Source organism: Vipera ursinii, assembly GCF_947247035.1.
Source record: "Vipera ursinii genome assembly, chromosome: 1".
In the NCBI taxonomy this organism is placed as follows: domain Eukaryota; kingdom Metazoa; phylum Chordata; class Lepidosauria; order Squamata; family Viperidae; genus Vipera; species Vipera ursinii.
Genome location: NC_139512.1, coordinates 86,426,771 through 86,442,207, shown reverse-complemented (window position 1 = coordinate 86,442,207; position 15,437 = coordinate 86,426,771). Strand labels below are relative to the sequence as shown.

At 39.6% G+C, this 15,437-nt stretch overlaps 1 protein-coding gene across 2 annotated transcripts in view; it reads left to right on the top strand.

The window, feature by feature from the left end:
- TPCN2 (two pore segment channel 2) overlaps positions 1-15,437 on the top strand; it is a 104,408-nt gene that overhangs the window by 17,397 nt on the left and 71,574 nt on the right. For both annotated transcript variants that reach the window (XM_083348363.1, XM_083348362.1), the window contains exons 6-19: positions 883-989; positions 1,889-1,961; positions 3,505-3,604; positions 4,331-4,396; positions 5,361-5,425; positions 8,755-8,852; positions 9,016-9,097; positions 9,210-9,296; positions 11,557-11,676; positions 12,521-12,580; positions 12,669-12,797; positions 13,868-13,917; positions 14,961-15,060; positions 15,161-15,232. In XM_083348363.1, coding sequence (XP_083204489.1) covers positions 883-989; positions 1,889-1,961; positions 3,505-3,604; positions 4,331-4,396; positions 5,361-5,425; positions 8,755-8,852; positions 9,016-9,097; positions 9,210-9,296; positions 11,557-11,676; positions 12,521-12,580; positions 12,669-12,797; positions 13,868-13,917; positions 14,961-15,060; positions 15,161-15,232 — 1,209 coding nt within the window. The remainder of the gene's footprint in view (positions 1-882; positions 990-1,888; positions 1,962-3,504; positions 3,605-4,330; positions 4,397-5,360; positions 5,426-8,754; positions 8,853-9,015; positions 9,098-9,209; positions 9,297-11,556; positions 11,677-12,520; positions 12,581-12,668; positions 12,798-13,867; positions 13,918-14,960; positions 15,061-15,160; positions 15,233-15,437) is intronic.

Sequence of the window (15,437 nt, the reverse complement as noted above, 5' to 3'; positions counted from 1 at the left end):
TCCGATCATGGCATTCTGTTCTCTCATTCCGTGGTTTATGCTGTACCCTCACAGCAGTTGAATTTTTCTAGCATACTCCGGTACATCTGTCTCCAAGCTGTACCAATACTATAGGCTTGAGAGCTGCCTTAGCATGAGGGCCACGGAAGATGCATATCCTATAGAAATTTGTTGGGATAGTTCAAAGACATCAAATGTATTTAGTAACTGATATGCTAATAACTTAGCTAAAACAGTCTTAGCCACAGTAACTAACTACTATGTACAGAACGATAGCTCCTTATACAAAAAGCAGATTTTGTTGTTGGTGGACTTGTTCATTTGCTTTTTAAGATAATTTTATTTTGCAATATTTTTAGGACTTGGCAAGTCTTGATTTTGACTTGGGAAGGTCGCAAGTAAAAATTAATTCCGTGAAGGGCTTCTCCCTAATTCTTACAGTGCAATAGAGACATCTGGATAAGACTTTGCCACTTGATTAATGAAGGATGATGCTGTTCTTTTGTCCACTTATTTGTTTGTTAGATGACTGCATTTTGCAAGGGATCATAGGTTTTATTTGACTGTGGATAATAATAATAATATTAATACGAATAATACGAATAGAGTTGGAAGGGACCTTGGAGGTCTTCTAGTCCAGCCCCCTTCCCTGTTCAGGAAACCCTATACCATTTCAGAGAAATGGCTGTCCAGTCACCTCTTAAAAACTTCCAGTGTTGGAGCATTCACAGCTTCTGGAGGCAGGTTGTTCCACTGATTAATTGTTCTAACTGTCAATTATTGCAGTTATTGCAGCCATACCTAGTGATTATTGAGTTATTGGTGGAATTACTTAAACATATTCTGCTTTTGTGGTCGTTTACCAAATGTTTTCTTTTTTAGAACCTGAGGATAAGACGTATCCTTCGACCTTTCTTCCTTCTCCAGAATTCTTCAATGATGAAAAAAACACTAAAAAGCATCAAGAGGACAGTGCCAGAAATTACAAGGTATGTAACAATGTGTAGTGCCTGCTAGAGATAAGCCAGATGATCCAGTGATCCCCCAAACATTACAACTTCAAAATGCACATTGTTAGCATTTGCTAGTAAAAGGTAAAGGTAAAGGTTCCCCCGCACATGCGTGCTAGTCGTTTCCTACTCTAGGGGCTGGTGCTCATCTCCGTTTCAAAGCCGAAGAGCCAGCGCTTGTCCTAGGACGTCTCCGTGGTCATGTGGCCGGCATGACTAGACGCCAAAGGCGCACAGAACGCTGTTACCTTCCCACCATAGTGGTCCCTATTTTTCTACTTGCATTTTTACGTGCTTTTGAACTGCTAGGTTGGCAGAAGCTGGGACGAGTAACAGGCGCTCACTCTGTTATGCGGCACTCGGGATTTGACCCGCCAGACTGCCAACCTTCTGATCGACAAGCTCAGCGTCCTAACCCACTGAGCCACTGCGTCCCTAGCATTTGCTAGTCTCCAATAAATCCATTTTTTCCACCTGCTAACATTTGAGAAAGGAAAACAATAAAAGTGTTTGAGTTGAAACCAGTGCTGGAAGAATGAAGAAGCTCCAAAGTACAGCAGTGGTGACATTACCCTGTCCAGAAGTAGCTAACAGTAAGATTTCTGCAGCTGACACTTTGGTGACAAAGGAGGAAGTCTCTGCTCTCATGAGTGAAACATTCTTCAATGCCATTTGAAGGTGCCCATCAAAGTAGCGTCTCTCGTTTCTTAGTTTTAGATGCATTGGGCTTATTTTTCTTCATCTGACACATTTTCCTCTGTAGGAACAATATTGTTTCTGGTTCACTGCTGAATGTTGTCTGTGGCATCTCTTTCTTTACATGTGGTCCTGTGTTGTGATGAAGGAATAATGTTGACATTATATTTTCTCCCTAATAGTGTTATGCTGCTCTTAGCTGTTCATCTGTTTCTCTTTACCATGTTTGGCATGCTGCTGTTTGCTCGGACAAAAGTAAGTAACACATGTAATAAAATCTTGGTTCTTTGTCTAGGACAGGGGTAGGCAACCTCGGCTCTTTTATGACTCATGGACTTCAACTCCCAGAATTCCTGAGTCAGAATTCTGGGAGTTGAAGTCCATGACTGATAAAAGAGCCAAGGTTGCCTACCCCTGTTCTAGGACAAAAGAGTTGTACACACACACACACACACACACACACACACACACACAAAAAAAAAAGATGTGTATTTTTTTAAATAAACAGTTTTCCCCTGAAATGTAAGTTCTCCCATGTCATGTTTTAGGCATAAAATTACGATAAATCTGGGCAACTTTTTCCCTTGCTCATCATTTTACTTGATAATTATTCATACCATTGTCACATTGTCAGTAATATTACAAGACATTATTCTTTCCTGCATCTTACATTCCCTGGTGCAGCAGAACTAAATCACTTCTCCATTTTCTGTGAAGGACAATTTCATAGCTGAGATCTGCCAGTTTTTCCTTGTCATTCTCCTGAACATTTTCTGAATTCCTTCTAGAAAGTTGTGGATCCCCTTTGGTGATTTTCACCTCTCTTGTCTCTATTTTTGCTGTTCTGTTTTCCCCTTAATTTTTGCATTTGTTAAAGTTGCATGACAAGATTCCTCCATTGTCATAAAGAGCAATTTTTGAAATTCACCTTACTGAAAATCTACCAGGGAATTGTGTGAGAAAAATTACACATTTCAGTCCTGCTGCCTAATAACATTATGTTCAAAGAGTTTCCTGAGTAAAGTGAAGATAAAATCATCTCATACAGACAGTTCAGGGTCCTATTAAGCACGTTTGGATTATACAAATCAAAGGCCTTTGGCTTTGCTGTATTTCCCTGTGTGTGTGTGTGTGTGTGTATGTTTTCCTTTGGTTTCCTGTACATTCTGTTTTAATTCTCATGAAGCACCCTCAGAGCTGACTATGCATGAACAACAAACCTGGATAAAAATAGGCTTTTTGGTTTGGAAGATAGAATTTTGAATTGGATGGATGGGCCAGAGTACTGCATAACTCTTTCCCTGGCTGCCTTTCCTGTATTCCCAACCACTCTTTTTTCTTGTATTTGCACTCTACTTAGTCTTATGAAAGAAAAATAAAATTTGGATTATCTGGAATTACAATTTGCAACGTTTTTGTTTTGATTCAATCCAACAGAATGAACAGGGATACAAATTGTGAGTAGTTACGTGGAAATAGCTTGCTTTGACTGGAAAACGAGTTACTAAAAAAAAAGTACAGTCTGAGACCAGATATGTCGTGTCCTACATTTCTTTTTTCTCCAGTTTAAATAATGTCTTTTGTATTTGGATATTGAAATACTTGTCTGCCTGACGCAACTGCAAGAGAAGTAATTGGGTTGATTACCTTGGGTTGTATACACTAGATTCCTTTCAGCCTACTAAATGAAATATGTATTCCGTACTTGATTGGGTTGAATTGGTGACCAAAGTGCATAGCTCTTAAGTGTCTTTGATTGGTTGCTCTGTTTGCTAACAGTTTGGATCTCTACGATTAGGATGGCTCACAGGATAAAGAGTGGCAAGGATATTTTCGTAATTTGCCAGATTCATTAACTTCATTGCTGGTACTGTTGACAACTGCAAATAATCCAGATGGTAAGGATTCTTTTCCAAAAATATTTTCCTTTTCCTTCTTAATCTGTGGCTAAACTCAGAAATTCTTCATTCTTTAGGGACATTTGACTCCTTTTTCCCCCTGGAAAAGTGGATATATATGGCTTTGCTTTCCCTCATATGCTGATCCAATTTCTATAAAAGCATTGAATAAATGAAATGTGTGGAATTCATTATCACGGGAAATAATGATAGTAACTAAGCTTGATGGTGTTAAAAGGAGAGTGGATACTTTCATTGAGAACAGGTCTACCAAGAGTGGTTGTATTAATTCTGGTTTGGGTGAGATTTTATATATTTGTTTACGTAGATTTAAAGAATGCCTGATTCCCAAGGAGCTCTCCACCTCTTAGTTGTAGGGGAAGGCTAGTGGAAAAATGGCATGTTCCCTTTTAAACCCTTCTTTTTGGCATTTTTGAGATATTTATTTGGCAGAGGGGTTTATGAGAGAAGAAAATGCTAGATTACGATAAGGCTTGGCATGATCAAGTAGGCCTTTTTAATGCATTATGTATCTTCTAACCCAAACCAGGACTTGCAGACCGTCATTTGTGTCAGAGAGTGATGGGTTTCTGGATAACTGCTAAAACGATTTCCCCATTTCACTGCTAAAAGCTACATATATCTCTTGTTTAAGGATTGGGGCACATTATTACTTTAAATGCGAATTTCTTAAACCTTATTTATTGTTTTTTAACTATTGAACAGTGATGATTCCTGCGTATTCTAAGAATCGAGCATATTGCATCTTCTTTATACTCTTCACTGTAATAGGTAAGTGGATTGTTTCTTTAATTAAAAGGCCCTCAGAAGTCATGCAGTGTAAACTCATTCTTTTCCATGTGATGGTCCCCTTAATTGCAGAATGTGCATAAAAATTGAGCAGCTAATGGAGGTGTGACTGAAGTTATAAGGGCAAGATAATAAGGGCAACCAATGGACTACCTTTCTGGTTGCTAATGAATTCTACTCTTAATCTCTGAGGGCCCAAGTCTACTTGTCATCTTAAGCAGGGAAGGAAGACTTCACTAGTTTTATTGGGAACTTGTAAATGCTGCTTATAAGCACCCCTGGGAAATTCATCAGAAGAAAACTTGTGTCCCAGCAAGTTGTAATCAGGACAGGAAGTCATGAAAAAATTTTTTGGAGTATAACTAATCCTGAGCTTCTTTAGGGAAGCTGTAAGTAGTTGATTCCGGGCTAAGGAGATTCACACTAGACATTTCTATGGCACTCCCAGGGTCTGTTGAAATGTTCAGAATGTTTGTAGAAAATTAGGGATTCCATCTTGTCTAGGATGGAAGAGACTGAGGCAGAGAAGAGGCTGTAGAGAAGCAAACAAATATTAATTGGCAATGTTTCATGAGAAAGCCTTCGACACACTGTAGAGCTAGCATGTGCCTGTGTAATGCAGTCCTGTGAGATTTATCTAGTTTATTTCTTTTCAATTTAATTGGTGATTCATACTTCCCAGTACTGCATGGTTCTCTTGATCTTGTATGAGGGCTGTACTTGCTCTTTCAAAGGTCACTGCATTTTGTTGTATTCTTTATTTCTTTTTAACAATACAAGGAGTAAGTAAGGTTCTTTCCATTCTTGCTCAAGTATACTCTTTCAGCTGTGTGTTCAGATTGGGTGGAGTGTAAAGAGTTAGTTCTTTGTTTGAGTTTTCTGGAAGAAAACAAACAAAACTGTACTGTTGCCTAAAAGAAAATAAGAAAATTTCATATTGTTACAGGAAATTTATTTCTGATGAACTTGTTGACAGCAATAATATACAATCAATTTCGTGGCTATCTTTTGGTAAGTGATGTTTAACAAATATTACAATTTATCATAGTTTAAAAATGCTAAATCAGAGTTCAGGCTACTGAGCAGGAAATTCTACTGCTTCATGTCATGGCCACTGGAATGGTACAAATGCAGCTGAGGCCTTAGAGCAGACATGTCAAACTTGTGACGTCATGTGATGTCATGCAACGTATCGGAGCTTTTCCCCCATTGCCGGTAATGGGGTGGGCATGGTTTCCTGATGACACATCCAGCCCGTGGGCCGGCAGTTTGACACCCCTGCCTTAGAGCATCATATTCTTAAATTTATACTTCTGCTATGGAGGAAGATGCTGCTGCCAACATTGTGACCATGATCAATGAACTTGACTGCCGGCCACAGACTAGTGGCTGTCCCATTGTGATGATGATTGTGACATTCTTCTTTTGTGAAGGGAATCACATAGCCTTAAAAGTTGGGAAAACTAAAATGGTGAACGAGCATTTTTCAGCAAGATATTTGCTCATTCCATAATTCTGATATTTTAATTGCAGTCCTGGAAGGATATAGACTAGATTAGATTTTTCAGATGTCGTGTCTTTTCCAGAGTTCTTTTCGTATGACATGATTTCCCCAATGAGGTGAAGTTTCTCCCACTTGATATCTGGAAAAGGCTCTTATTTTTAGACAGCCTCTATTTCTAGTCTTCTTTTCATGTTATAGAAACAAGAATTAACATAATATCCATTGCAGAAACAAAATATAATCAACATGTAGTCAAAAATAGAGAAAAAGTGTAATGATCTGAGCTTATATAGAATTCAACATAATATTAATATTTTGTTAGCTGGCAACACTTCAGCTGAACATATGAATTCGTTAGAAATTCTGCTTTATTATATACAAATGGTAGCAGAAGTCTATTATATAGCCATACAAATTGGTAGCAGAGAGTGGTTATATAGCTATACAGATTAAATAAAATGTACTGTGTTCAGTCACCATGGGCCTTGCTCATTGGTGGGATTCAAATATATATATGAACAACGGGTTCTCTGTGTAGATGCTGTTTCCGGAAGTCCATTCTGGGCCTGGGCAACAAAAAAATTAGCTACCAGTTCTGCCGAAGTGGTGCGAACTAGCTGAATCCCACCACTGGCCTTGCTACTTAACGGTTTCAACTATTGCAGGAAACTCTCCTCAGAACAAAAGGTACCCTAGATTATAACCATAGATGCAAACTAAACACTGCCATCTACTGGCTGAATAATTCTGTAGTTGTTGCAATACAAAATACATTCTAACACAGAGGTCTCCAACTTTTTCGGGCTCGCGGACCGGAGGGAAGGAGAGCAGTTTCAAAATTGGTGCATGTGCACGCATGGGACCACACACACTGGCGCAGCACTAGCAGCCCTTTTTGTGCATGCAGCATGTGCTGGCACCACACACATGCATGAACAGGCACGCACCACCCATGGCGGCAGCCTGCTCATGCGCGAACGGCTACACAAATCACTCAGGCTAGTGGCGCATGCACAAACAGGCTGCAGACATCTGCCCCGCACTAGCATCCCCGTTCATGACCGCATGCATGCACAAATGGGGCCGCGGTCCATAGGTTGGGGACCCCTGTTCTAACATATATTCCAACAGAATTACATTCAGTGTAAACTTACATAAACATGCACAAAAAGAGTTTCCTCTGCAAGGTTTATCTTAACTATGTCATACATATTGTCCGTTTGTATTATAATTATCAAAAATATTTCCTGTTTATATGAAATAAGACTGATGGCTTTCCTGTCTGTATGCAATATAATGTTTTCTTCAATTTCCAGTTGTTGTTTTTAAATATTGGATAAACTGACTATTGGGACCAAGTTAGATGGACTGAAATTTTTGCTTTGAATAGGCAAGGTTAAACATTATTCCATGTTTTAATCTGTCACAGAGCTTACATGTCCTTCCTTTGCTTTTCATTACCTCTATGATTTGAACATTAGTTGTTGAGTGTTAGGCTTTGGGTACCACAAAAAGGTGGATTAGAGCCACCCATGATATCTACCTTTAGCTCCTTGGTATTTCAGAAAGTGGCTTCTTTTTCTGAGATTCATACCCATAATTCCTTTGAATTGATATTGAGAAATTTGAGAAATATATCCATATGAATATGAATAATATTCATTTCCTTTCTGGCCATCCTGATTTTGTACTTCTGGCAAAAGCAAGATTCATATCTTTGTTTTTCGGTAATTGCTACTTCAAAACTGTTGCCCCCCGTGGATAGGGCTCGCAACTTGGGAGTCCTCCTAGATTCACTACTTACCTTGGAAGATCATGTAGCAGCTGTGACTAGGGGGGCTTTCGCCCAGGTTCGCCTGGTGCGCCAGTTGCGGCCCTATCTGGACCGGGATGCCCTGTGTACGGTCACTCATGCGCTCGTGACCTCTCGCCTTGACTACTGTAATGCTCTCTACATGGGGCTTCCCTTGAAGACCACTCGGAGGCTCCAACTGGTACAGAATGCGGCTGCGAGAGTTGTCTTGGGAGTTTCCCGGTACTCCCATGTTACACCTTTGCTCCGCGAGCTACATTGGTTACCAGTTGTCTTCCGGGTGAGGTTCAAGGTCTTAGTGATGGTTTTCAAGTCCCTACATGGCATGGGTCCGGAATACCTCGGGGACCACCTGCTGCCGGCGTCAACTCCCCTCCGCCCTGTGCGTTCCCACAGAGAGGGCCTCCTCAGGGTGCCTCCAGTCAGAGAATGCCGGCTGGTGGCCCCCAGGGGGAGGGCCTTCTCTGTGGGCGCCCCGGCTTTGTGGAATCAACTGCCGGTGGAGCTCCGGATGGCACCGGATCTCAGCTCCTTCCGGCGCGGGTTAAAGACCCACCTGTTTGAACAAGCTGGCCTGGCCTGATGGGGAGTTAATTTGGGTTTTAAATATTTGTATATTTTATTGTTTTATCTTGGGCATTAATTTAATTCTATTTTAACTTTTGTAGTTTTGTACTTTTATCATATGCCCTGTTCACCGCCCTGAGTCCCTTGGGAGAAGGGCGGTATAAAAATTTAATAAAAACTAAAACTAAAACTAAACTAAAACATTCTGTAACTATCTTTCACATTAATGGCCTATATAAATATCCATTGGTCTAGATCACAGGTGTCAAACTTGCCAGATCATGTGACGTGTCATGATGTATCCCGACTTTTTTGCATTGCCGGAACTGGGGTGGGTGCAGCCTCATATGATGCAAGTGGCCCGTGGGCCGGCAGTTTGACACCCCTGATCTAGATGTCTGTATCTTTCTGCTGTTATTTTGGATGGGCTTTCTTTTCATACATCTTTTTTTTTAGAAATCGGTTCAATCATCACTTTTCCGGAGACGCTTGGGAATCCGTGCTGCCTTTGAAGTTCTTTGTTCTTTGAAAGAGACTTCGAGCAATAAAAATATGTAAGTGAAAGACATCTTAAAGGTCTGATGGAAAATTAGTAAATGTGCATAATTATGCATAAGGTGTGCCTGTGTGGAGGCTGAATAGCAGAAGGTTTATGTGGCTTTTGCTTTCCTAGTTTGAGTGTCCACTTTGCCCTATATTTTGCTTTTGGTTTCCTAGCTTGAGTGTCCAATCTGAAGCTCTTCTTCAAGTCCTCCAGAAAGTAAAAATGGATTCCTATTGCAAAGAAGCAATCATTAAGGTAGGACATCATTTGTAGTTAAGTGTACGTTACTTTAGCTTGTTTTAAAGATATTGTCTTTACTGACCCGTGAACTCTGCATGATAAATACCTGTTTCTGTTACATGTGCAGAAGCTTAAATCTTGCCCTCCAGGAGAGCTGTCAGCTACTCAGTTTCAGACACTTTTTGATGAACTCGACAAGCATAAAGTTAAAGAGGTATGAGACTAGCTGTTATTGATGTGGTTTGTATAAACCTGTGAGCTATAATAGTTGAATCTATCTAGATATGTAATGAAACTGAAAAACAGTTATTGGCAATACTGAGAAACGGGACAGATTTTACAGCAGTACCTGTCCTGTGGCTGCAAAGCTTTTAAATAGGCTTAAAACATATTTAAGCATGTTTGCCTTGAAGGTTTTTTTCTACTGGCTTTTCCTAGCTGCTGTTTTTATCTACAATTTCTTTTTTTTCCTGTTGATGATGATAACTTTATTGTCATTTTGAATGTACACCAATCGGCATACATCAAAATGAAATTTCGTTGCATACAGCTCTCAAAAGGGTCACCACCTCCGATATATACTCCTTGTTTGGGGCCCGCTCAAATTTCACATTGTCCATTTTAGTCTCTAGGGAATGAACGATAGCAAACAGGACAGATGGAAATGGGGCTCCATGTGGATTAGCCCTCAAATTCGTTTGTATTCTGACAACCTCGCCTTCTTTCCTTTTTCTGATCCTGACTCTTCCACCCTTTCCTTAAAGAGGCCTTGCTTCTTTTTGCCCCTGGAGCACGCTGCTGCCACCAACTCCTCCAAAAGCCTCTCTCTCTTCCTCTGGGCCTGCCAACAGCCTCATCCAGTTCCTTCGCTCCATAAGCTCCAGGTCCTCTCCTCCTCTGCCTCCTCTGGAAACAGCCCTGGTTTGCAGTAGAATCCATCACTGGGCCAGCAGTCAGATCTTGCTGCTGGCAGAACAAATTCAAACAGTGCCAATGACTTTTAACGGTCTCACCAACAGTTCCAAAACAACTAGAAACTCACCAGGCCAGCAAAGATTGTCGGTCGTATGTCGTATGTTACCTTAGTTCCACCATGTTGCTCAAACACGTTAAAATCTTCCTGATCATGTGGCCTATAGCCCTTACTATCCCTCCCAAAACTATTCACCTTCAAGAGCCAATGCAGCCGCAGCCATTCCAGGCGCCACCATCCTAAAACTATTGTTGCACTATTGTAAAACCACTTTGAAATTCTGTACAATGGAAAGTAATAAGAAACAAGTACTGTACATGTTTCAAGGATATTTCTGAAACTTTGCTTTCAGGGAGTGATGAGGGGCTATATATGTTAATGGCAAGGATGGATGGATGGATGGATAAATATAACATCAGAACAGGGGAATGCAGGCCAAAGGCCACTCTTGGCTTCAATAGTTTGTGATGCCAAAAGTAAGCTGGCTATGAATCAGAGAAATAGACATGATTAAGACTAACATTTTTCCCCATTTGTTAATTAAATATATTTGAATAGTAACTTTTAGAAGCATTCTAGAGGTTGGAAGTTATGTATCCTATTAATACAGTGTTTCTGTACTCTCGAATGAGACTTCTGATTAGTAATGTTCTGTCTAAATTTAAGATTATGAGGAATGTAATATTTGCAGTAAATTGTGTAAAAATATCTACAACAGTAGAATACTGTCTACTATGCTAGAGATCACCTATGTACCCTATATACTATAATTTTTTCAGATATTGATAAGTATTCATTGTTGATAATTGTTTCATATCCAGTTTGGGGTTAGAAGCCTTTTTATTAATGAACTATTGACCAAGTTGTGTATTTAAAAAGATGCACGTATAATTTTTTTTCCTGCCACTCTGTCATGATATATTTTTCCCCACCCAGCCTTTAAAGAGAGTATAAACTTAAGGAGAATCATATGTAGAGGTAGTCTTCAACTTACAACAGTTCATTTACTGACCGTTCAAAGTTACAAGGATGGTGAAAAAAGTGATTTATGACCATTTTTCAACTCACAGATGTTGCTCCATGGCCATGTGATCAAAATTAAAATATTTGGCAACTGACTCGTATTTATGACAGTTGTGATCACCTTTTGCGGCCTTCTGACAACCAAAGTCAATGGGGAAACCAGATTCACTTAACAGCTGTGTTACTAACTTGATAACTGCAGTGATTCACTGAACAACAGTGGCAAGAAAGGTTGTAAAATGGGGCAAAACTCACTTAACAAGTGTTTCACTTAGCAACATAAATTTTGGGCTTAATTGTGGTTGTAAGTCGAGGACTACCTGTAGTGCTTTTCAACGGCAGGCGTTGCTCAGGCATGTGCATCAAACTGATGAAATGGTATGCCCTTTTTCAGACAATATCCCAAAGCCACGTTTTCTTCAAGGCAACCTGTAAAAATAATTCCTGATAAGACTTTCTCATTCTGCTTTTTTCCCAGCGTCCTCCCAAACCAGATTATCAGTCACCATTCTTACAGCGACTTCAGTTTATCTTTGGACATCACTACTTTGGGTATTTAGGAAACGTTGTAGCACTAGCAAATATTTTCTGTGTATGCGTAAGTACATGGTGCCATTTGAAGTAGCGTCTTCTCTTTGTGAGGAAGGTTCTTTCCTTATTATATGTAAGAAAAATACTTAAGGAAAGTATTTAAAGTATTAAAAAATCTCTAATCATTTTATGTAAGTTAGCTTCATCTGTTCACTGAAGGATACAGGAGTCCTAGGTTAAAGTTCCAGCATCCTGTTATGGTTTACACCACAAAGAGACGATTGAAACAATGATCTGAAGCCATATCAGATAGCTTAAAAAAAGAATTATAATTAATACAAGGATTATCTGTTCTCTTTTCTTGCAAAAAGCTGGACCTATGTCTTTATTTTGTTTTCACAAACTGTGTGAGATAGATTAGGCTGAGGGTATGCAACTGCCCTGTTGTATCTTAAGATGCTTCATGAAAAATCAGGATTTGAACCCAGCTCTTCCTAGTCTTGGTCAGATATTTTATCCAATGGCTTTGCTGATACTCGTGTTTTGCAACTGTATATAAGTAGGAACTGGTGGGGGTAACTGGTTCTGAATGCTATTGGCCTGGGGGATATTTTATTTCTGTAAGGCATTGTGTTCTTAGACTATTTGACTTATGAAATAGTCAAACAAAATGCAGTTCAGTGATTAGTTCATATGTGACTGGTCAGATTAGCTTAGAAAACCTTCTGGAGATTTGATTGGGATGCAGATCTAATACCTTTATGCCTAACAAGTAGTGTAGGCAGTGGTTTGAATAACCTTTTTCATGGACTGTTGATTTTTCATGGCTACTTTATATGTTCTAGATGCATTACTTATAATGTACTGTAATTGTTTTGCCTCTGATAACCTGTGAATCTTTTCCTTCCCAGGGAATCATGGTAATAGATGCAGATAAGCCACCTGCTCTGAGAGATGACTTTTTTTTAGGGGTAAGACCATCTATTCCGTGAGACCCTGTTCTTGTTACTCTCTAAAAGCTCTGATTTAAATTTTCACTTTAACTCTCATTTTTTCAAGGTTACAAACTGTTTCTTTATTTTGTACTACCTTCTGGAAATATTGCTGAAATTAGTGGCCTTGGGATTAAAAAGATATTTATCCTATCCAAGCAACATATTTGATGGACTTCTGACTTTAGTCCTGATGGTAAGTGTCATGGAATTATTTCCATTCTGCTTTTACATAATATATATGTAAATATATAAGATGCACATATGTGTCTGTGTGGATAGGTAGATGTGAATCAACTCACACTTCAAATGAGATGTTTGATATTATTCAAATTAGATGTTTGATAGGAAATTAAGTGTATTTAGTACTCATTAATTGAATAACAATTAATTTCATATTTTGCCTAGCATTGCCCTTGTTTTTAATTTCACTTCAGGCTAGGATACGTGCATGCACGTATACACACATGCATAGATATATTTCCAGGAATGATTTCCGTGGAAGTTGGCAGCTAAGATGGGCAAAATATAGGATTTTATTTGTGTTTACCACTTCTCTTCCCCCCCCCCACCATCTAATCCTGTGGAGGGGTGGTGGTGCTCATCTTAAATTCAGAATTGTCTTCCTTTTGAGTTAAAAACTTCTTGTTCAGCTTTGTTATGTTCATTTCCCTTCCCCATGATATACTTAAAAGGTAAAGGTTCCCCCGCACATGCGTGCTAGTCATTTCTGACTCTAGGGGCCGGTGCTCATCTCCGTTTCAAAGCCGAAGAGCCAGTGCTTGTCCGAGGATGTCTCCGTGGTCATGTGGCCGGCATGTCTAGACGCCAAAGGCGCACGGAACGCTGTTACCTTCCCACTGTAGTGGTCCCTATTTTTCTACTTGCATTTTTACGTGCTTTCGAACTGCTAGGTTGCCAGAAGCTGGGCTGAGTAACAGGCGCTCACTCTGTTACGCAGCACTCAGGATTCGACCTGCCAAACTGCCGACCTTCTGATCAACAAGCTCAGTGTCCTAACCCACTGAGCCACCGCGTCCCCATATGATATACTTGAATAGCATTAATTTCTAATAAATGGATCTGACCCAATGATGAACAAATGGACTTCTTAATCTCTTCTTCCTTGCATCCTTTTGAATAACATTGGGAGTCATTGTAGATGCTGCTGAGATAGGAATTCATTTTGCTAGCTTTGCCTGTTTTTGCTGACAGATAGACATGTTGTACCCCAGTCAGTTTTAATTTTTACTTCTCTTCTCAAAGGTTTTGGAGGTGTCCACATTTGCTGTATATGGCTTTCCTCATCCAGGCTGGTATGTGTCCTTAGTAAGCAATGTTTGGCTAACTTGAAATTGGTATCTTGCAGCAGTTTTTCTAGTAACAGCTGATTATGTTCAGCTGGAATATTGGAGTGGAAAAACTCAAAAAAACAAGCTATTTCTTGCATAATGTAACATGATATTTTTTCTGACTGATTCAGTCATTTAGAAGTATCAAGATACTCTTTCAAAAAGGTGCGAATACGAAATGGCCTGGGTCCGGGGTATTTGAGGGAACACCTGCTGCCGGCATCAAACGCCCTTTGCCCAGTGCGCTCCCACAGGGAGGGTCTGCTCAGGGTCCCGCCGGTAAGAGATTGCTGGCGGGTGACACCCAGGGATAGGGCCTTCTCAGTGGGGGCGCCTGCCCTCTGGAACCAGCTGCCGGTGGAGCTGAGGACTGCTCCCGACCTCCGATCATTCCGCCGGGGCCTGAAGACCTGGCTCTTTGAGCTCTCGGGCCCAGGCTGAGGAGACATTCATTTTAATTGGGGTTTTTAATAGTACAGGGTTGATTTAATATTTTTTAAATTGGGTTTTAACTTTTGTATGGTTGATTTTTAACTTCCTGTAAACCGCCCTGAATCCTCAGGGAAAGGGCGGTATATAAATGCAATAAAATAAATAAATAAATAAATAAATCTGTTTCTCCAGAGAAAGGACTACAATATTGGGACTTTTACCACATAGCATTTATATTGTAAGTCTTGGTAGAGAAACTTTATAAAAAGGAGTAAAAAAATAAAAGTTGTATAGACCTATCACATCACAACACCTTTAAAACTGTTGCAAATATGTGTAAACTTCATCCTACTATATTTAATCTTGAAATAATGACAACAAAATCATTCAAGAATGGAGAATAATGGTTAAGATTCAGGCTATTATGTACGGTCTTGGTTTCTTTCTCTCCCCCCCCCCCAACATCTGGCATTGGTAAAATTATATTTTGGTTGGTTGAAAGAACAACCCTTTTTAATGTTGCTGGTGGGTCCTCTCTGTTTTTTCCTGAAAATCTCTTTTTCTTGTTTTCCTAGGAGACCTGAAATGTTGGGATTGCTGTCTCTATGGGACATGGTTCGTCTAGCAAATATGCTGATTGTGTTCAGATTTTTAAGGATCATCCCAAACATTACAGTAATTTCATTTTTTGTGTAGATTTTAATATTGCTTTTCTCTCTTAAGATGAAAGAATGTAAAAAAAAAAACCACTAATGATTCCTTTCTTCCCCCCAAGTTCATGTCTTTAGTTGCCAGTACACTGCTGGATCTAGTGAAAAACATAAGAACCTTTGCCGGAATTTTGGTGGTAAGTAAACAAAACAAATAATGATTTGTGCATCTTTGTTTATTCCATCTTCTACGAAATAATTTTTGTCAAGAAACATTGGCAATTTGTGGAAATGAGTTTTGGCGACCCTATTGTTTCAATAAATTAATCAAGTAGTTTTTTTCATAGTGGCTGTCCACCCATTCTATCTTTCTGTCTCTTTTTCTCTTTAATGCTTGAACTT